The sequence below is a fragment of the Nanorana parkeri genome, unplaced genomic scaffold (genome assembly GCF_000935625.1).
Source record: "Nanorana parkeri isolate BGI_ZX_2015 unplaced genomic scaffold, ASM93562v1 scaffold14, whole genome shotgun sequence".
Lineage (NCBI taxonomy): Eukaryota > Metazoa > Chordata > Amphibia > Anura > Dicroglossidae > Nanorana > Nanorana parkeri.
Window position 1 is genome coordinate 2,981,287 of NW_017306282.1, and position 23,047 is coordinate 3,004,333.

Consider the following 23,047-nt stretch of genomic DNA (forward strand, 5'->3'; position numbering starts at 1 on the left):
CGGGCCCGTAGGAGGGGCAACGGAGCCCGGGAAGCACGGCGGGGGTGTCCGGCGGGGGGGGCGGCCCCTTCTTCGGGACGCAGAAGCGATCTGGCGACAGGTAAGTCGCCAGGATCGCTTCTGTTGTAAAGCCGACAGTCGGCTCTACAAGTTTAAACAGACTCCCGGCGGCAAAAGTCGCCGGGAGTCTGTTTAAACAGCCCCGATGCTGGCGACGTACACTGTATGTCGTCAGTCACGAAGGGGTTAATATTACTTGAAAAAATAATCAAAGCACAGAACAACAGAATGGATAAGGCAGAAGCAGGGAAATCCTTGCACTGCGGGTGCTCAGGTACAGCTTCGTCTCCAGCAAGGAGAACAATGAGCAGCACCAAAGCTCAGTCCAAATCTCCTGAGGCTAGCAATCAGATGCAGCAGTGCCTTAGATCTTACACTGTAGAACACAGTGCGCTGTTATTTATCGGGGAATTCAAGACAAAAGGTAGATTTCAGAATACTACTTGGCCACAAATAACAGGTTTCATTTTAAGTTGGCTTGCCACCCATGTATCTGCTGGTCTCTTTAGATTCTTTCTTATTTTGTATATTTTAGTTATAATGAAAAACATTTTCCCTTTTGATATTTTTTCCTTTTCTTAGTGGTGTAAAAAGGGATTAAACAGGAAAAAACATTCCCTATACCTGTCACTTTTTTGTCTCATATTTACCTTTCTGACGGAAGCATTCCTTTAATGTCAAAAAGAACAAAAAAGTTTGTTTTCCTTGTTAAAGTTTGTTTCTGTTTTATATGTTGTTGCAGATTCCACCAGTGAGAATGAAGCACGTGATAAAGTAAAAAGCAGTGAGCGGAACCAGTCCAATTTATTACCAGGTAAGTGCATGCCTTGTTCAATTGCCTTTTTGCATCAGGTCATGTGACAGGTTTATATCAAATAGCAAACATGCTTTATGTGAAAATATCCTTAATAGTCACACAGGTATATAAATCTCCTTTCTGTGCACCAAATGCCTTTGCAAACACAGACACAACCTTGTAAAAGTGGCGGTGACATCCTTACTGACATATACATAGCCTGTGCAGAGCTGTAGGAAGGACTCAGCAGGTCCTTCCACTACAGGCCACCTGCAGAAAAGTTTTTGCCTGGAGTTCAGATTTGACACTAGCAGTCGGGATCCGCATGGACTTTAGCTGTCATTTTTCAATAGCAAATTAGAAAGAGAAAGCTGTTGCCTGATTGGTTGCAGGGGTGTTGACATTTTTTTTAAAACTACTTGTTCAAGGACTAAAGTGGGGGCCCAATCATGACATGATCATGACAATCTACTTGTACTGATACAAAACAATCATAATCGTATCTAACCATGCTAAGAAGCACTTCTAATTGGTCAGCGCTGTCAGGTGATCATGCTGACCAATGAGTGCTCGCAAAATTCAAAATCCATAGTGCAGTGCTGCTCTGGATGGCTGTAGGGGGTATGGATAGTATGCCCGTTCTGGCAGAGGGGAAGGACCATTCGCCGAAAGGCAACTATAGCAGGGGAGCGAGAGGGGGACATATATGAGCGGGTAATTCCATTTTCACAAATAAATAATAAAGTGAACTTAGCCTTTACTGCACATTGGGCGTGTTAGAGTGCCTCTGCCTGGCTACCACAATATGGCACACAGTGCAATGTGGGCAGCACACACATACAATGCCATAAGGATTAATGGCTGGGAGCGGCAGATGTGCCCGCAGCCCAGCCTAGCTCCTCCACACGGGTTTGTCACTGCAACGAGAAGATAACACAAGCAGAAAGCAGGTAATGTATAAGGACGCACTTTCCATTCTAGGGTCGTAGAACAAAGGCGCGCCCTTATACCCGCCACCACCTCCTGCCCAGTTCCCTCCGCCCCCTCTTGCCTTTTCACTTTCTCCTCCCCACTGGACCCATCGCACTCTCAGCAGCAGTGGAGGTGGGTGGGGAGGGGGGTCCTCTGAGGGCTGCCTGCAGAATTGCCTCCCAGCTAAGATTGTGTTCAGCCTGAGCTTTGAGGTTCAATAAAGACACAGGTCCATCATGTTCAAACTTTGTGTCTGTGTGCGCATGTGTGTATATGAGTCCCTGTGTGGTCTTAGTTTTTAAGAGTACCTGTACCCCTGTATGCTAAACAGTCGCCCAGATCACTTGTACAAAACAAGCTCTACATTTAGCCCTGCTTGCCCGCAGCAGGGCTAAGTGTAAAAAAAAAAATTGCATGGCGTACAGAACTGCATGTCCCGGGTGTCGGGTGATAGGATTCACACAACCCTGTGTTTGCCATGGGCAACACCCCCAATTTCCTTTTATTTATTTTACCAGTCACATGTATTTTATTCTTACCACTTGCATTTTTCTAGGGGAATTTTATGTCTCACGGCACTCCAACCTGTCTGAATGTCATGTGGTTTTTCACCTTTGCGTGGATGACAATGTGAGAAGCGGGAATATAACCGCCCGGGATCCAGCCATTATGGGCTTGAGAAACATCTTGAAGGTGTGCTGCACCCACGATGTTACCACTATCAACATTCCCCTGCTGCTTGTCCATGAAATGTCTGAGGTAAGATGCTGGGGTAAAAGCAGGGTTGTCCATCAACACAAATCAGACCTTATTATCTTCTATTATTAAACTTTAGCCTGTTCAGCATGGTGAAGGTCAAAATTGATTAACTTAAAGAAGTGAGATTTAAAGGACAACTCCTGAAAATGTGTTTAATTCGTTCCCCAGCAGGGGTTTAAAACAAAAAAGCAGCTCTACCTGAAATCTCCACCTCTTCTCCGGTTTTGTCCCCTGCAGTAATTCATTTTGACCTTTTTAGATGTCCTCAGTTTTTCGTATTAAATGACATACAGCCTTATTCAACCCAGAAGACTGAGGACAGACTGTGAGGACAAACTGTGAGCTCAGAGCACCACCAGGGTGCCCCACATGCACATACAGGGGTGCAGATTATTATTATACAGGATTTATATAGCGCCAACAGTTTGCGCAGCGCTTTACAATATAAGGCAGACATTACAGTCACAATACAATTCAAGACAAGATGGTAAGGAGGGCCCTGCCACTGAGGGCTTACAATCTAATGTCATCATAATGTCAGCGCCATTCTTTGCACCAATACCAATCCCTGGGCAGAGGCGTAACTAGAAACTTCAGGGCCCCGGTGCAAGAAACCATGATGCGCCCCCCCCCCCCCCCCTACTGCCATGGGAAAGGCACTATAAACAGGCACCATGTGGTTAACAGGAAGGCTGCCGAGGTCCCCAGCAAGCGTGGGACCTCAGGCAGCTGCTTCAGTTTAAAAATGTAGTGCCAGTATCTGCGAGTAATCGTGAAAATGCCCAGTATTTTCACTGGTGCATCCCTACTTAATAATATAATGTATTGCTGGGACTTGTAGTCATGCATAGTTGGTGCTATTCTGCATTGCTGTATAATCTTCATACAGCAATGCAAAATACCACCAGCTATGCGGGACTACAAGTCCCAGCAATACATTATAATGTAAATCAGCAATGCTGAATACCACTATCTTCTCACCCCCCCCGCTGAAGTTTTTCTCACTTGGTAATCTCCCTGCCTCCAGCCTACTGACTGAGCAGTTCAATCCTCGCTATCTTTAAGGCTGACTGGAGTTTGACGTTAGCATCTTCCTCCAGTTGGTCAGTGTTCAAGCCTGATTATTGGATGATCAGTTCTGAGAACTGCATCCTGGGAGAGAGGTCCTATTATCCCATAAAGCAGGGAGTAGCTTGCAGAAAGTGAATGGAAAGAAGGTATTTGTTATAAAGCCTAGTTCACACCTCGGCGTTTTACAGCGTGTTCCTACGCGCTGTAAAACGCTCAACATGTGAAAGCCAATGATTGCCTATGGGCATGGTTCCCACCTGGGCGTTTTACAATGCGTAGGAACGCGCCGAAAAATGCCCTACGCCCAAAGAAGTACAGGAGCTTCTTTGGGGCGTATTTGCCACGCGTATTTATTAGGATACAGCCGGATAGCCCTCGGAAACGTGTTTGTCACGCGTTTCTTTTACCGCAAATCGCTGTAAAAACACGGGGCAAATGCACATATTCCGTACGCCCAGGTGTGAACCCAGCCTAAGAGAATCTGTCACTGCCCTGAGTGGACAAAGAAGGGCCTCGTTTACACCTGCGGCTGATTTTTACTGCCCTCCGAAAAGCCAACTGCAATGAATCGCTTTGTGGAGTGAGGTTGAGCTTGCGGTTTGCATTAAGGATGCGATGCTGCACCCTTTATGTTATGGTCCCAAGATGGATTTTTCATTGCAGTACCTTGCAGCAACCACATGCCAAGTGGTTGGCACACGGTTGCACAGTGGTCCCGTTGATTGCAAGGATTACATTCATCAAGCAGCACGGCCTGCCAAACACAGACATGCTGTTTAAAATTTGCCACACCATGTGTACAAACCTGAGTGGCCACAATGTTAGATTATAGGTTGGGTGGCAAAAGCATGGATCAACTTGCTGTTTTTACCACCCCTTTGGCACCTGTATAAACGTAGTGTGATAGAGTCTCTTGAAGCTGATCACTTTAGCATGTTTATCTGGAAAACAAACTCTGAAAAGAAATAAACTGACTTTAGTTTCACTTTTAAAAACGTGTGCAAATTCTGTCCATCGTTTCCACATAATTCAGGAGATTTCAGTACATTTAAAGGAGAACTATGGGGTCAGTGTTTTTCCCCATAGTTCTCCTTAGGGTAACGGGAGGACACAAACTAGCTGTAGCTCGCGGTATACTGAGACGCCGACTTAGATGACGGGATCCGCCCAGCTGCGTGAGTGACAGCTGGCTCTGCCTATCTAGAGGCAGAGCCAGCTGTACCCGCCCCCTCCCCTGTCCGTTCCGCCAGTCAGCGCTGGCAGATCTGAGCGGGGAGAGGGGAATCCAGCCCCTCCCCCTGTCACGGCAGAGAGCCGTGACAGGATCGAGAGGCGAGCGAACCCGGTATGTGTTCGCTCACCTCCCGATCTACTGAGCCGACCTGTGACAGTCTCATTGTCACAGGTCGGCTAGAACTATGAGGAGAGTGGAAAGCACTCATCTCATAGTTCTCCTTTAATGAAACCATGAATCTTCTTAGTCTTTCTGTTATTAAACAAAGAACATGGAATATTTCCACGCAGCTGACATTTACTAAACTGGGGTTTATTCTAGCAGCATAATCCTTCCAATGTGATTATAATAAAGTGATAATTGTTCCTTGCTCCAGCAACATCTTTGTGGCTAAGCTAAGTCTGTACACCTTTCGAGCAGCAAAAAAAAAGTCAAGCCGTAGGCTGTAATAAAGCAAATTCTAACGTTCTGTGCAGCATATGGCACGGTGCTATTTCATTTATTGCCCCCTTGTTTCACCACCAACACCACAAGTGGAATCATTTTCCCTGACAAGCCAAAAAGAGGAAAGAAAAAGGCAAGTGTGAAGCCAAAGCGTTCAGTACGGAACATGTGTAGGAGGTGTACAACGCACGTAGCAAAGGAGGAACTCCTTGACCCAGACTAGGATGCCCCGATGCGCTCTCTCAGTTTAATGGCAGGTTTTTTTTTTCATCCTTTTGAAGTGCCGTTTATGGTTCGCTGCCCTGATTTGGAACATCCACTGCGACCACAAACTCTCAGGAGCACAGTTGCAGGAATTGGGTTTCCAAGCTGTCGTGTGAACTTTGTGACGCGCAAATTATATTTTTGACGTTGGCCAAATCACCACGTTGTTGTTTTGTATGTGTTAACCGATAATCTGACTGAGGAGACAATTTTGTGTTCTGGCAATGGCAATAAAGAACCTGAGAAAAGGAAAGTGGAGGTGTTGTTGGGAACAACCAATCAGAGTGCAGTGATTCCCTTTCCAGTTTCAAGTTAAAGGATAAATGGTAACACATTAATTGTTGCAGGGGGTAACACAGACAGTCTTTCTTTCTGCAGATCTGTTTAGTGTTCAGTCCTTTGCTTAATGTTTTCTTTGTTTAGCATGTTAATATTAATATTGTTAATATTTCAAGTGCAGTCTGTCACGGAAGCCTCCGTGCTCTGGGCACTTGGAGGGGACTGAAGGCCAGCCTCCACCCCACCGACTATGGACCCTGCTAGTACTGTATCTTGTCCCTAACCTAACATCTGAACACCTCCTATGGAACTCTCATACGTGCTTATTTAGCGATTTGCCCGCCGTCTGGAATGAAACTGTCACACGTCGGCTCAATAGATTGGGAAGTGAGCGAACGCAGACCGTCGCTCGCTCACTTCTCGATCATCTCCCTGCAGGGATTCCGCCCTCCCCGCTCCGTTCCTCCAGCGCTGAGTGGAGGAACGGACGGGGGAGGGGGCGGGTACAGCTGGCTCTGCCTCTAGATAGGCAGAGCCAGCTGTCACTCATGCAGCCGGGTGGATCCCGACAGCGGCGTCTCAGTATACCCCGAGCTGTAGCTCGTGAAATAATAAGCTTTGGGTCAAGGGAGGAGGTGAGTATATGTCCTTCCGTGACCCTTCCCGGCACTTCCCGGCCAGCCAGGAGCTCTCTAGATCTGAGCGGGCGTCTTTAGACGTCCGCTCAGCCACGCCCCCTCGCGCACGTCCCTGGGTGCGTGCGATCGGGAAATGCCGATATTTTAAAACGGACAGCGATGCCCGTTAATATACAAGCGATCCGTCGGCTATAGAGCTGGCGGATCGCTTGTATGAGGTCCCGGGATGTGCGCCCCCTCCCCTCCCGCTGTCACGCTGGTTCCGGGCTACACTGTGCCCGGTGTGAGCCCGGGACCAGCATACTGTCTGTGTCACAGGGGATCAGAGGGAGGTCGGTACACGACCTCCCTCCGGTCCCCTCTCCGCTGTAAGAATGCGGAAGTGGTGTATATTACATCACTTCCGCATTCTTGTGTCACTCTCCAGCTTCAGATGCTGGAGAGAAGCTGATGAAGCAAATCTCTGCTTCATCAGCTTCTTCAGGGGGGTCCTAGGTGACATTAGGGGTCTTGGAGACCCCTGATGTCTCCTATAAAGAGGACATGCCACATATTTTGCTATCACATAAGGGGGTTTTCTTAGCCCCCTATGTGATAGCAATAAAGTTAAGTGGGGAAAAAAAATAGGAAAAAGAAAAATTTAAGTTTTCCCCCCAAAAATGTAAAGTAAAAAAAAATTTTTAAAGCCCTCACCCATACATACACACATGCAAACAAGCGTCGGGTGCGCATACGTGCGAAAACGACGATTTCACCCATTACGCCGCACATGTTACATATCGCCGCGAACGTCTGAATGAGAGCAATAATTCTAGGGCCATCAATCACTGATAACACTAAAGTGATGAGCTGTAAAAGCTTTTAAAGCGTCGCCTATGGTCAATTTTGGGTATGGTAGTTTTTTGCGATTTCGCGGGTGCGCGCAATTTTAAAGCATGACATGTTTGGTGTCTATTTACCCGACGTGACCCTGTCTTTTATATTTTACCAAAAATATGGGTAATAATCATTGTTTCCTAATATAATGGGGGGGAAACTTTTTTTCCCAAAAATTTTCAATAATTTTTCCTTAATATAGTAAAAAATTAAAAGTGATGATTACCACCAAAAGAAAGGTCTATCTATCCCCAAAAAATGGTATAAAATTCATTTCAGTTTAGCGTTGCATGATGGAATAAATGTCATATAAAGTACCGCAGCGCTGAATACTGAAAAATGGCCTGGCTAGGAAGGGGGTCTAAACACCCGGTCTTGAAGTGGTTAAAGTGCAGTGAAATGTACTTACCAATGATATTATTGTGTTGCATTTAAGCACGCCTTAAATTGAACCTGTGGCCAGGTCATGGGCATTCAAGAAATAAATGAGCTTTAAAATAAGCCCTCACTGACCTCTGTAGCTGCATACACTGTGGAGCAATTCAACCTCCGACAGATCAACGGGTATTTTTTTGTAATTTGGATGAGGAAATAGGTTGTATTGCTAAGATGTACTGAATATATCTTTTTTTTTAATTATTATTATTATTTTGCGCAGGTGTAAACTTTAAGTGTGTGCATTTTCGAACTTAGAAAAATGTCAATGGAAATCTGTTTTGTTAAACTGTTTTGTTACTGTTGCCACCACCCCCCACCGTTCTTCTAATCGACCTTATTAAATAATCACTTTCAAAACTTTTTTTTGAACTGAGTCACCTCCACCCATGACAAGAGTGAGACTAGCGTAGGGCAAAAGCCATAAAAGTGTCCTTTTTAGAATGCCGGTTGTTATCGTTATCCAAAACACAGGGCTGAAACCGCTGTCAGAGACGCCTACTCCGGTGTTGACAGCATGAAGTGGAAGCATGTGTCCCGTGTAGGCAGATAAGTTATGACGACAGGCACACTTTGAGAAACAAATAATGCTTCTGGATTTATGGTTCTTCTAGCAAAATGCTTGTATCATTTACAATGGCCACTAAGCACTCCTCAGCAGCCAATTTCCTTTAACTCCTTCATCACCACATGGTGATGGCCACCAGATGATACCTGGACGGTCAAAACAAATCTAGCAGTGACAATACACATTGGTTAATTTGACAGTAACTCTATGACTAATTTGCATACCGCAATAATTTGTACATTGTGTTTTAAGAACATATAAGGCTTTTATTTGGTACAATGTTTAAACATTAAAGTTCTTTTATAAACTGACAAATGAACAGACATGTAAGAAAACAAAATCATATTGTTTTTTGTTAACAATGTAGTTGTCTTTAAAAAAAAATGAATTTTGTTTCTGTGTGCACAGCAAGTGGAAGAAATAGTCTGACAGCTGAACCCGGGGAAAGTTTGTTTACTGTCATGTCATAAGCTGTGGTGGTGATCACCAGGAACAACGCACCCCGGTCTGACAGCTAGCAGCAATCACTTCTGCATGCGGTGGGCTTTTAAATGTAGAATGCAGATCAGAGTTTCCAGAGAAGGTGCTCACCCACCCCTTGCCCATGCCCCAGAGTGCAGATATTTAGTAGTTACAGCAAAAAAAAGTAAAAATGGACCTGAACTCGAAACGGAATTGTTGTGTTTTCAGAAAGATCAACTTACATTTTTATGTGACTCACCCTTTCTATGCTTGCTCTTTCATGTTATTGCTATTCTATTAACAATAGATAGATAAACATGTAGAGATGCATGCATACATACAGAAAGAGATGAATAAATAAGGGTCTCATTATGCTCAATGCTGACACAAGATGGAGTTGCTAAGTTAGAAATCCCTTGCACAGACGCACGTAGTGTGACAAGCGTGCTGTATAAATTCCCAGCCCTCAGCACCTATTGATCATAATAAAGACACTTCCTGACTGCATTTCTTCTGTCTCTCTAGGAAATGACTATACCATGGTGTCTGAAGAGGGCCGAACTGGTGTTTAAGTGTGTCAAAGGTAAGGCAGGCCCTGACATTTTATGGCATCCCCCCTCTTCACACACGTCTCTGGGTCCCATTGTTTCAAGGTACAATCAGTGCGTGTGCTCCGTGGGCTCCGAGCCGATGGAATATTCACATTCTAACTTAGATGGGAAAAAAAAGATTGGATAGTTTTCATGACCTGTTTGATAAAACTCACGTCTCTCGTCGGCAGTGACATTCTGCCAGCATCCGCGGCTCCTTGAGCTTTCCTGAGCACGTCGCCGGTAAATGTGCTGGGTCAACTGAGGATGCCGTAATGTCTGTACTTTGTATATTAAAGTTGAACTCTGGGCATAAACCTCCTACCCCCAAACTAATTGCTATGTTTAAAAATAACCTAATCTAAAAGCCCCTTTTACTTACCTAAATCATGTGACACTCCAGGTCCCTAGTCTTATTTCTTCTTCACTGCAGATGAGGAGGGTCCTTCTTTGGGTTGCCTCTTTGTGATTTCATCATGCCACTGCAGTCTTCTGGTTCCTGAGAGGACCTCGCAGCTGTAAAGGCTTGGGTGATGTGGACATCTCCTATTGGCTGTACAGCCACAGAGGTCCTCCAAGCACCAGGAGACTTGCAGCAGCATGATGACATCACAAAGTGTCTACAGGTCAGTGTCAGCACAGACTGCAGAGTGCTGGATCACCAGTTTGCACACCAGAAAGTGGCAACAGAGGAGTTCGGTTGGGTACAGAAAAGGTTTCCAATGGTATTTGTTTTATTTATAACTTGTCAATGGGCAAAAGGGAGGAATGGTAGTGGCAGGAGCTTTGCCCAGAGATGGCCTTTAATTGCAAGGAAAGGAGCACTGTGCAGTAACACGAAGCAACCAATGCAACATTGCCTGTCACTGATCTGACACAATTTCTGAACTTATGGGTTTATGCAAATTATTGGTCTATGCATCCCTCCATTAAAGCGTCTTAGATTGGCCATGTACATTACTGTTTGACTGTACAATCTCTGCAAAGTCTCTTGTAAGCTTTACAAACATTGTAGTGTCTACACAAGCATTTGCAGTATGTGCTGTTTGTAAAGCTACAGGAGATTGTACAGTACAAACACATTGTAACATGCAAGGTAAACAAAGACTGATGGACAGACTTCTGACTGAGAACAGTGAGCAATGAGATATGAGCCTGTTCTGTAGCTAGTCCGCCTTCTGTTATCTTTCTCTTACTTGACAGACATCAAAGTGCCAGGCGCATATAATGTACCCTCTATCCCAACCCCCAACAGTGGCCAGATAAGACTACCCGAAATGTCAAGCAGTATGACTCCTTTGTAGAAAACAGTTCATATGAATTGTTGTAGATGAGGCCTATTGTATTAAACATATAGGGCCAATACCACATATTTGCTGAGTGATCAAGACTGGTTAAGGCTAAGCATGAAGTTTGTTTTGCAGGTTTCATGATGGAAATGGTTTCCTGGGATGGAGGGGTGTCCAGGACGGTGCAGTTTCTTGTACCGCAGGTAACTTTTATAATTGGCTTCTATATATTTACACCAAAGTAATGTACCTAAAGATGAGAGATTTTCAGGAATCAATATTTTACCAGTTCACTGCCATCTACAGACCATCATTAGCTGGTGGCAAGTCCTACTAGCTCCTAGCCTTCTCATTGTGTCTGCAGGTGTCAGTTATGTCAAGATGTATCCTGCTGCACTCCTTACCGGGTTCAAATGAAAAACCTGTACAGTTCAGGTGGATTGCTCTTAAAAAATATAATGAAACCTGAAATGTACTAAATATAATGAAACCATAAAGGTTAGGTCCCACATCATATGCCATTTAAGCCTAACTGAACTCTAAGTTTAAAGCAGAACAATAACCTCCAATTCCTTACAGCCAAGAAAGGCGCCATCTTAGCTTCTAGTTGGATTGCAATTGCCATGGTTCTGTACATATGATGAGGTATGACACCAGCCATTTGAGGGCTTGAAAGTTCAGTTGAGAGCTGAAATAAGCTCGCTGGCAACGTTAACTGTTGGTAGGCCTTAGCAGTAATGTGGGAGACATTAAACTGGCGGGTACGCTTCCTTTTTAAATTGGCTAAATACATTTCAGCAAAAACAAAGGTCGGTTTGCAGTTGGTTTTCTTTACAAGGCATCCACAGCCTGAATAGAAAGTCTGCCCCCTGCTAACATGCTGCAGAGAAGGACCTTTCCTCTCTGTGTGGAAGTACACCTCTCTTGCCCTTTAAGAGGTCTAAACAGTTCTGCCATTAGAAACTATACATTTTTTTTTTTCCATTTTGATGGAGTTCAGTTTTTTTGTGATGTTTCCCCCGCTGTTTGTTTGCCATTGTAGTTGCCTGTGCCTTTGACTCGTATAAAGTCTACATCTCTCTCTTCCATCAGTCGTCATCCTTTTTTTTACCCCTTTAGAAACTGATGATTCTCATGTGGCTTTCTTCTTTATATACAAATATATGATACTATAAGATCCCATGTGATATTGTAATCCTTTGCATGCTTTGCCTCTCCTTCAGTCCTCCTCTTACATGGCACTTTATCTCTAGAATTCTCTTCTTTTGTTCAGTAGCAAGAATAACCCACAACAAAGCTGAAACCAAATTCCCACCCTTGCTCCAACAATGCTCACGTTGTCTGCCTCTAGTGAATGGGTCAAATTCACCTGTATTCAGCCTCTGGATCTCCTGTTACCTGGCCGTATACACAGCCCTCATTGTTGAGCTGGATCTTCCAATAACCGCACATCTGTGTGACAGGATTAACCGTATGTTGGGCTTAATGAGCTGTTTTGGCAAAGCTAAAGAGAACACTTTAGTTCTGCGGGTGAAGGCATTATTTAGCGGTGATTGGCATCTTTGGAACATATTGTGGAAGATGCTGGCTTAGACTGGACCATACATTCTGCTATGCTGGCTTCATTTGGGTTAGAGAGAAACAAAATAACCTCGTGCATAGTTACATAGGTTGAAAAAAAGACACAAGTCCATCGAGTTCAACCACTCATGGCTGGACAAGTCCCAGGGGCCACCGAGTGGCTCACATTGACCCTAGGACAGGAAGTGTTTTAACATAGTGGGGAGGTGTTCTGTAGTACGCAGAGAGAGCTGGGAACAATGCTAACCTATAAGAGTGAGATCACAAGGAGGAGGATCACTCTGTGGATTTCTGGGAGGATCTACAGGTATATTTTTTTAACTTTCCGTACATATTTAACAAAGCGCGTTCATTATTATATGTAATAGACCAAAAGGAGCAAAAAGTGAAGTCCATTGTTCGGGTCTACATACACTTTTAGATGCCGGGTTCTCTTTAGTGTTGCAGGTTAAGCACTGTAATGTGTCACGTCCCAGCTGCCGTCTGAATGGCAAACAGAACCATTAATACAATAAGTATTTGTTCGATCCCCAGAAAACAATTCGACTGTATGAGCGCCGGGCAGTTGGCTGGGGAGGGCTTTGTGTTCCCAAAGCGCTCATTAAATCACGAGCAGGCGACACTGTGACGAAGATGAAAAGGAAATCTCTCTCTTAGAATGTGGCTTTATTTCTTTGTCTGGTGAGATCATCTATATTAACAGGAAGTGTCATTCAGAGCAGCCTGAAACAATGATAAGTATTCACATCGCCAACCGTCTGCACTCACAGGCCTGAGCAGGAAAATATGAGGAGCCTATGATAATTAATATTAACCCTTCTCTATAATCACAAGTCCTCTGGACACTGAAATGGCCAACGTTATAACTGCTTGTTTAATGGATAAGACAATATATAATATTGGAACTCAAGACAGAACTTTTTTTTTTTTTTAACCTTGGATAGTTGGGAATGGCTAGAATCTCTGCCTGGTATTTACGGCTGGAGGTGAAAAAGAAGCAGGAGCACCACCACATCAATGGTTTAGAAGTCTAGATGATCATTTATTTCACCTTTTAAAACATTCGAGATAAACCAACACATTATGGGGTCATAGGCATCAGGGCTGAAATAGGGAGTACCCTATACCCCCCTCTTTTCCCCCCAAATGTGATGGATTGTATTTTTGGATGTTGTAACTTTAAATAAATGATCTTTTGGACTTATAAACCATTGGTGTTGCACCGTTGCTTTTTTGACACCTCCTTGATTCCCTTCAAGGCACCTTTTGAAGGCCGGTTGTATGCAGTAAAAGCTGGCTAGCCAAAGCCAGTTGCTTTTGGATCCATTGCATCCCGTTAGGGAAATTCACTCAAACTTCCTGCCCTGGAGACACAACGGTAAGAGGAAATCTCCCTAAAGTGGCAGGAAATCTTTCCTTTTTCCAAAACAGGTGTCCCCATTAGGAGATTTCCCATCATTTCCTGTTCCATTGAAACCTGTAAACTGACAAAGATTTGAAAGCTTTCCTGTTCTATCCAATACGAGATAAAAATCATTATCCCACAGACTCACTCAAATGTTCATTTTACATAAGACATATATCGCACCCCAGGATTTCTATTTAAAATAGGGGTTAAGAGTGATTCTACGTGTCCTAAATGTGGCTTTGGTCAAGGTTAATTAGGACATTTATTGTGGAGATGCCACAAGTTGATTCGATATTGGGGTGCAGTACTCAAGGTTATCTATTCAGTTTTTGGTATACTGCTAAATAACACGCCTAGAGTATGCATATTAGCAATTTTTGATACCTCTTTGATTGGTTCATATACTAAAATGGCTATACATTGAGCTCTATTTACGGCTAGGCGAGTGGTGGTGAGGAAATGGATATCCTCTTCTTCTCCATCAGTATCAGAATGGGTCTCAGAGTTAGATCAGATTGTATTGTATGAACGCACTACCTATCAAAGTAGAGGCAGTAGTGGAGATAAGTTTTCGTCAGTCTGGTCTAGATGGATATACGGATATGGATATATATATATATGTAAGTTGGAACAGGTACATTTTTTAGGTGTAACTCCAGCCAAAAAAACATTTTTTAGTTTTGGATAGCATAGAGAAGGGTTACGTTTGTTTTGCTGTCTGTGCCCCCGTTCAGAACCAGCACTTGCATCAGATTTGTTTTCGGCAATGTTACAGGCAAACAAGTAGACGAGGAAGACAAATATAAGTGTTCAGTATACTGTACAGCACATAGAGGGTTATGACAGGGGGTACTGTACGGTACAGTACTACAATCCAGACCCAATACTCTTCTGCAATTCTCGTCGGCACGAGCACCGTTACTAGTGGAACGCTGCGCGGTACAGTGGCTGCCGTCTCGGACCCCGGTTCGTATGTACGGGTTGGTTGTACGTAAGATGGGCGTTTGTAAGTCAGGGACTGCCTGTAATATCGTACACAATAAAGGAGTTTTATGGGAGTGTAAGATTAAATTTCGGTACCCTAGCTATGCTTTAAATGTATATTTGTATGAACTACAGTATATACAAGGTGGATGTATATGTGTTTATTTGGGTGGTTGTGTTAATTGGTTTGTAGGTTTGTTTGTTTTTCTTTCTTTGTTGTTTGTTATTGTTAGATGTTTATTTTTTTGTGTATCGTTTATTAATGCAAAATTTTTGATAATAAAAAAATATCTGATTTAAAAAACAGAAAGAATAAAAATCATAGGGTATGAGTTGCACTTTAAATAACTTGGATCTTGACGCTTCCTGCTAAGCATATGACTAATGTCACTTTATCTTCACAGAATATCTCGGAGGAAATGTTCTATCAGCTGAGCAATATGCTTCCGCAGATCTTCCGGGTCTCCTCGACACTCACCTTAACCTCCAAGCGCTGAGACCAGTAAGACTGTATTTCAGATCTTCAGGGTTCTTTCTAACGTGGGAATCAGCCGGTACAGTACTGACCGTTTCTGGAAGATTCTCGGTGTTACGGTGAAGATACTCTGGAAGCTCCAGCACCCTGCCCACATTATGGACATCAGAGGCTGTGGAATTATTATTCCCAAGATACTAGAACCTGGTAGTATTTGATACAAGAGACAAAAAGTGGGAAAAAAGCCTTCCCTACACCACCAAACCATAACTCTACTCATAGGCTGATTCTACCACCGAGGCCTACCCCCACCCAAACTCTAAAATCCAGGCCTTAAATGAACATTCCCACCTAGCATGTAGCAAGTAAGCTATCCCTTAACTAGACCCTAACTCTTAACTTTCAACCTCGCTTCAATTTTAATCTTCAACGTCCTGAAAAGTAACGCCTAAAGTGGCCCTCAACTCAAGAAGTGGAATTCCTCCTGAAAAATAGCAGTACACTTCCTAGTATGTGATGGTGCCTAGGCAATCCTGTAACTAGAATAAAACTAAACTCGCTACTTAACCCCCCTAAAACCTAACCCTAACATATTCCCTGTTTGTGTTTGGCTCATCTAAGAGCTCTGGTTTCCTCTCATCATACAAAAACATGCTGGTAGGTTAATCCGGTTCTGACCACATTGGCATTGGATGTCTTTGTACATATATGAGTGAGAGAGGGACATCAGAATTCAAGCTCCTCTGGAGCGGGAACTAATATGTAAGATTTGCATACTGTCTAAGGCACTGTGTACTATTTTGCACCCACATAAATACAGGACATATAAAACTCTGTGAACTGGCAAAATGTGAACATAAATATGTGTAAAATATTGCTATTTCCTCGGATCCTTGTCTGCATTTGTGCTGTGACCAAGATTGTATATAATACATGTGCTAGAACCGATATGGAACACCAGTATTTTGTATGTCTGCACTACCATTGTGCACAGCATCATTTTCTACATTTTACTTTGCAGTAAAGAACACTGTGCACTATTCTATGCCAGATAATATGGAGAAGACTTTGCTTAGCCTGTAGACCGTTTTCCTAATAGCATTGCTTTATTCTTATGCCGAGACAGTGTCTGGGTTGGAGATACTAAAAGAGTTATTGTACACTTATTTTTATACTAGAAAATGAACTTCAAATGAATACAAAAAATACACAGAGGGGAATTTATCAAAACTGGAGCAGACAAAATCTGGACCAGTTCCCCATGGCAGCCAATCAGCTTCTCTCTTTTATTTTCAAATCCTAACTGAACAAACTGAAGAGAGAAGTTGATTGGTTGCCGTGGGCAACTGCTCCGGATTTTGTCTGCTCCAGTTTTGGTACATTCCCCCCATTGTGTATATGTGTGTTCATTTGCTGGATTTTGTAATCCAGGAACCCCTGCCAGACAGCACATTCAGCTGCTGGACCTCCCTGCCGATTACAGTCAGTGCACCCACCCCACCCTGCTATTGGATAATAAATGATGTGGCCATGCTCTGTTCTTCCCTTCCTGTAGGAATGGCCGCATTTTAAAAGTGTCAGCACTTGACCAGACACCTATATTGGATTACTGCTGTGCAAGGAATTAAAGGAAGATGGCACCAAGTAGGGCTGCAACAAATAATCAATTAAATTGATTATGAAAATAGTTGGCAACTATTCTCATTATCTATTAGTTGGGGGGGAGGAGAGAGAGGTTTTTTTAATGCAACTAATCAATTAATCGAAACAATAATCGAGCAACTAATCGATTATGAAAATAAATATAAAAAAAAAAATGTTCCCCTAGCAGTGGAGCTACTCCTGCACTGCAAGGGTTAAGTGCTTGTTTTGTCTACTGGGCTCATATAAAACAGATATACTCAGCTGATCCCCGGCTCCTTCAGTGGTCTCTTCCCCCTTATTGGACTTTATTAGAATGACGTCAGCAGTCCTTCAACCACTGGAGCCCAGGGTAGAAGAGGCTGTGAGGACCAGTCTAGCAGCCCAGTGGGACCAAGGATCAGGTGAGTATATCTGCTTTATTTTAGCCCCTAGACAAAATGAGCACTTAACCCTTGCAGTGCGGGGGTAGGTAGCTTTAAAATTCCAGAGTTGATCTTTAACCCCTTCATGACTGAGGCCTTTTTTTCATTTTTTGTACCCATGTTATATTCCACATTTTAGACCTGAAAATTACTTAAAAAAGGGGGTGGCCCTTTCTTCGGGACGCAGAAGCGATCTGGCGACAGGTAAGTCGCCAGGATCGCTTCTGTTGTAAAGCCGACAGTCGGCTCTACAAGTTTAAACAGAGTCCCGGCGGCAAAAGTCACCGGGAGTCTGTTTAAACAGCCCCGATGCTGGCGACGTACACTGTACGTCGTCAGTCACGAAGGGGTTAAAGTAATTTTCAATATTTTAAAAATGTTTTTTTAAATTCATGTAATAGCTGCTTATCCTGCCATGAAGGACCTTGTTCAGGCACTTCCTGTTATGGGGTGACCACACGCTATCCTTGTCTTCGTACTGTGTTCCTGCATTGGCACCCTGACACACAGACTTCTAAAAGGAGACTACAGGCGGCTGTTTCAACACACACATTACGCAGGCACAGTCCACAGTTTTCACCATTAGGATGTGTTCATAGCACCTCCTTGTATGTTAATCTATATAAAATACAGCATTATATTTATCTATATATAATTACAATGTTTTATGAGATGATCAGAGCACATAGCATGTTTTTTCCCCTTCTATTCTCTATCTCCAGAATCCTATTTTTGCCCATTGTAGAAGATGTAATTAGGGAAGGGAAATTGATATTTCCATGAATTGACTTGACCTCTCAGTTGTGTGACATGTGGGTTTATAGGAATTATGGGATGCTAAAACGGTCCCTTAAACCAGAGGCGTTTATATCCGCCTGTGATATATAGCTTTAGTGACCGGTGGCTGGACACACTCCCCTGCAGGATATTTATAGTGCTGATGCTATAGGATGAGCCCATCCACGGAGGAAATTATTTCATGAGTGTGAAAGAAGATTTGTGGAGGAGGACACCTCCACCGCAAACTGATTTTCTACATAATAATTACATAGATTTGAGCTACTGGATTTACTTTTCTTCCTTGAAGGACCGGACAGTAGAATATTTTTTTTTTTCAAGGAAATGTGAAAAGGACAAGTCGACTTAGAGAACCAGCCAAACATGGACATTTGTAAGATTCTAAATCTCAGCTCCTATTGTGTTGTCTAAAGTAGTAGTATCAATCGGGGATAGCTGTGTGTGCTGTTATTTTACAGGGTTATCCACAAAAGTGGTGAAGAGTTTGGAGAAGGCAGGATAAGTGACCAACTTAGGACAACATACCTGATTTGGAAAAATTCTCCAATTCAGCTCACTTTCCAGTTCAGCTATGTTGTCCTAGATTGTTCACTTCTCCAAACTCTTCATCCTTTTGTGAATAACCCTGTCAGTTGTATGCTTTCCCTGTCTGAGCAGAATTATCAGCCCGGTGTCAGACTGTAAGGCCCCAATGGAGACTGACCTATCAAAGCTGATAATTGACACTGTGGGCAAATTGCTGGGGAAGGGTAAAACTTAAATTTAACCATTTGAAGACCAGGTGTTTAGACCCCCTTCCTGGCCAGGCCATTTTTCAGTATTCAGCGCTGCGATATTTTGACTGACATTTATTCCGTCATGCAATGCTGTATTGGAATGAATTTTATACCATTTTTTGGGGACAGATAGAGCTTTCTTTTGGTGGTATTTAATCACCACTGGGTTTTTTTTTATATATATATATATTTAGGAAAAATTAGTGAAAATTTTGAAAAAATAAAAAGTTTTTTTTACATTATGTTAGGAAACAATTATTATTACACAATTATTTTGGTAAAATATAAAAGTTGGGGTTACGTCGGGTAAATAGATACCAAACATGTCAAGCTTAAAAATTGTGCGCACCTGCGAAATCGCAAAAAGCTACCATACCCAAAATTGGCCATAGGCAACGCTTTAAAAGCTTTCACAGCTCATCAGTTTAGTGTTATCAGTGATGAATGGCCCTAGACTTATTGCTCTCATTCCGACGTTCGCGGCGATATGTAACATGTGCAGAGTAATGAGCGCAATAGTAGTTTTTGCAGGTGTGCGCACCTGACGCATGTTTGCATGTGTGTATGTATGGGGGGGGACTTTTTTAATTCTTAATTCTTTTTTATGTGGGACACGGGCCAGCAGCTTATACAAGCGATCCGCCGGCTCTATAGCCGGCGGATCGCGTGTATCTTATCGGGCGTCACTGCCTGTTTTTAAATGCTGTGTCTTTCCCGCTCGTGCACGGTGCGCCTCTGTGGGCGGGGCTAACAGGCCGTATATACACGGCCTGTTACATCTAGGAAGCTCCCGACAGGCCATTTTTTTTACAAGCGGTTAAAGGACCACTAAAGTGGAAAATTATGTATTCTGGTGACTGAATTTAGATCTGCCAGCACAGTACAGACGGGGTTATTTATTTTAACGGCCCCCCTTGCATTCCAAAGCAAAGCTCAGTACCGGTAAGGACTTTTCTCTCAGAATACAGCATGTGTTGTAAGCAGCAATTAAACAAAAATATTAAAACTTTGCTATGTGAATGAGAAACGTAACAAATATAAAATAGGTGTTATCCCAATCTGGCCGCCACTTTACATTCAGGTTGACTTGCCCTTAAAGTCTAGCTCAGCTCATGATGATAATGTCCTAGTTACCATAAATGTTACCAGCGATCCTGCATCTGCCACTCACTGGCTAATCTGACAAACACATCATCCTCCATGGAGGAAACATGAAAAGGATTATAGCGAGAAGAAAAAGTTCATTTTTCAAGCTTTGGTCCCCTGCTGGTTATTCTCTAAAAAGCCCCATTCTTCCCATTCCCTTTCAAGAGTCCTCATTGTCCACTGATCTGGAAGGGAAACCTCTGATTGGCTCGCTCGTGTAATGCAGTGTGCGGTAGATTGACCAAAAAGTGACAGATCGAGTACATAACTCTGAGAAAATGAATGTGCCACGGCCTTGAGCTGTGACTCACAACTTTACATCACAATCCCTGAGATCTGTCCTTTTCTTCTCCAGCCTTCCTTAGAAAGCGCTAATTTACAATATTATGTGACATCATCCTAGACACTGGGGAGGAGGGAGGGAAGGTGTCTGTGTTGGTCGTAGCAACCAGATGATTTCAATGTAGCGTATCTTTTTTTTTTTTAAATAGATTTCATTAGAAACTTTTCAGCACTGAAAATAAAAACCGAACAGTCAGCTCAGGCATGAGCGTAAAACAATAAAAAAAAGAAAAAGGGTCAGAAAACAAACAAGGCACGAGGAATATGCCAATTAGGGGTATTATAGGGGATGTTTAGTCTAATGCTGTTTTTTTTTTTAATGTATTATTAAAGTTCATAAGAACCAAATCATCAATGGTAGAGTAGTGTAGAAGTAATATAGATAGTTAACCCATTGTCATCTTCTATGTACATTTCTAGGTCAGGAGGTAGGTTCTCTGCTAGTTATTTTCTTTAAAGGCGAGAAACTGAGTGGAAGGACACAGAAGAATAGGGGGGTTTAGGAGGTAGGTGAGGGGTAGTTGGGAGAAACAGCTGGTTGGGGGGGGTGCCTCATCCAGGGGAGCAGTGATAGCCTATTATATTCAGGCTGTGTCTTCAGGATCGAGGTGTGCTGCAGCGGATACATATTAGGGGGTACGATGGAATTATACAGTAGAGCCAGGTTTCCTGAATTGTTCCAAGTGATGTTTGCTATGAAGAAGGGAGTTAGACCAAAGCACTTCCAGAAAATATGGTAAATTATGCAAATGTTGGCATTACATCTCCAGAATTCAAAGATAAGTCACTAGCACTCAGCTCAATATGCAAAAAGGTTTCGTTTTATTTAGGGATGCACCGATACTTTTCAGATACCAGTGCCAATACTTGACATTTTCATGACAGCTACCAGGGTTGCATCGGTTGCAGCTGGGACTTAGCTCTGGCGCTCCACCACTGTCCTGAAATCATTAGTTTGTATTGTTTTAGAAAAACTGTCACATGACAATAAACAAAAATGTATCAAGGCGGAGCTTATCAATGGCGGCGGCTGGACGTGTGTGTCCTTAGCTCCGCTAAAGAAGAACCGGGCATTGCGGCGAAAGTGCCTCTGACTGCCTCCTCTCCTACCAATATGGGCTCTAAACGCAATAAGAAGTCCCAGGGGTCCAAGCCGGAACACTCGCGGAACCCGAGAGCCGCCATAAACAACTTTGTTGCGGCTCCGGTGACGACGCGATCGGCCGAGTTAGCAGGCCGCATAGCGGCGCCTCGTGGGGACTCCCCAGCCACCCTGGACTCACCCTCTTCCCAGCTGGTGGTTATGTCGCCCGCCCGGCGGGACCGGGATGTCAGCTCTGATGAGGACTCGATCCCTGGCAGCTCTACAGGTGATGTGAGACAGCTGCTAGATCATCTCCCCTCTAAGAGGGACATGGAGGCCCTGTTCACACGCTTTGAACACATACACAGGGCGGATGTGGCTGGCCTGCATGAAGCAATTAAGGGAGTCCATAGTCGTATGGACACTGTAGATCTGCATATGGATGCACACCGCACAGCGATCACAGCCCTGCAAGCAGCTGCACTAGCACAGCATAAACTATTGCAATCAGTGTGGACGCACATGGACGATGCGGAGGACAGGAACAGGAGGAACAATGTGAGGATCCGCGGCCTTCCGGAGGCAACGGGCACGACAGATCTGGAACCTACCATCCGAGGTATCTTTAATACTCTTCTTAATAGAGGGGCGGCGGAGCCTATTGACCTGGATAGAGTACACAGGGTCCCTGGGTATAGGAACCCCTCTACATTTCTGTTGCTCCCCTGGACCACAGCTTTTGGTCATTTGCTCCGTGGCATAACATCCAATGCTACCTGTGACGTTTGTCTCCCTGAATGTACAGGGATTGAATGAGCCATGTAAACGCTCTCAACTTGCTATATCTTGGCCATGGAACACCTTGCTGAAGCCATTCGGCAAAACCCGTCGATCCGAGGGATCTGTGTTCAGAACCAACACTATAAGCTGGGTCTCTATGCGGACGATGTTCTCCTCTACTTGTCCAACCCCCGTGTTGCTCTGCCCTCTTTGCTAGAGGAATTTCGGAGGTTTGGCTTCGTTAGCAACTTTAAGGTGAACTTAAAGGGGGGGAGGGGAACTGATGCACTGCCACTAATATATTATAATAGTCTCATTTCACAGTGACACTGTCTGAGTTGTGGGATCCGGCGGAGCTTTCCCTCCCTTTTGTTTCTCTCTTGTTGTTCACCCCTTTATGTCTCTCCTACCCCGTCTTGAGTTGTGTGTACACTTTTACCCCCTCCTCCCTACGTTTGATGTTGTCCGGTTCGACAGGATGCAACATGACCATATCATCTCATACTATGCCTTCGGTAGGGAATGTATAGCACCCGAATTACAGCTGCTACTCCTCACACTGCTCTACTGCCTTGATTCCTACACACCGCTACCAACACGACTACTGGAGGGCAGACACTCTGGTATATATACATGCTATATACAGCTGGACAGTGGGGGAAATGTTAATACATCCCGAGATTCTGTATTACTATTTGGACGTGATTGCACTTGGTACTTCTGTACGGTTTGTACTTTTTGTGTTTATGTACTTTTTTTGTATTGAAAAACTGTAATAAAAATCTTATTATTTAAAAAAAAAAAAAAAAATGTATCAATACTCGTACTTGCAAAAATGGTATTGGTGCATCACATATATTTATAAAAACA

The 23,047-nt window shown here is 43.6% G+C and overlaps 1 protein-coding gene across 1 annotated transcript in view; it reads left to right on the forward strand.

The window, feature by feature from the left end:
- CUNH12orf4 (chromosome unknown C12orf4 homolog) overlaps positions 1–15,283 on the forward strand; it is a 39,435-nt gene extending 24,152 nt beyond the window's left edge. Inside the window, exons 9-13 of the mRNA XM_018557810.1 lie at positions 803–874; positions 2,385–2,587; positions 9,384–9,441; positions 10,873–10,940; positions 15,115–15,283. Of these exons, the coding sequence (XP_018413312.1) occupies positions 803–874; positions 2,385–2,587; positions 9,384–9,441; positions 10,873–10,940; positions 15,115–15,207 (494 nt within the window). The 3' untranslated portion in view covers positions 15,208–15,283. The remainder of the gene's footprint in view (positions 1–802; positions 875–2,384; positions 2,588–9,383; positions 9,442–10,872; positions 10,941–15,114) is intronic.
- Positions 15,284–23,047: the final 7,764 nt, after the last annotated feature.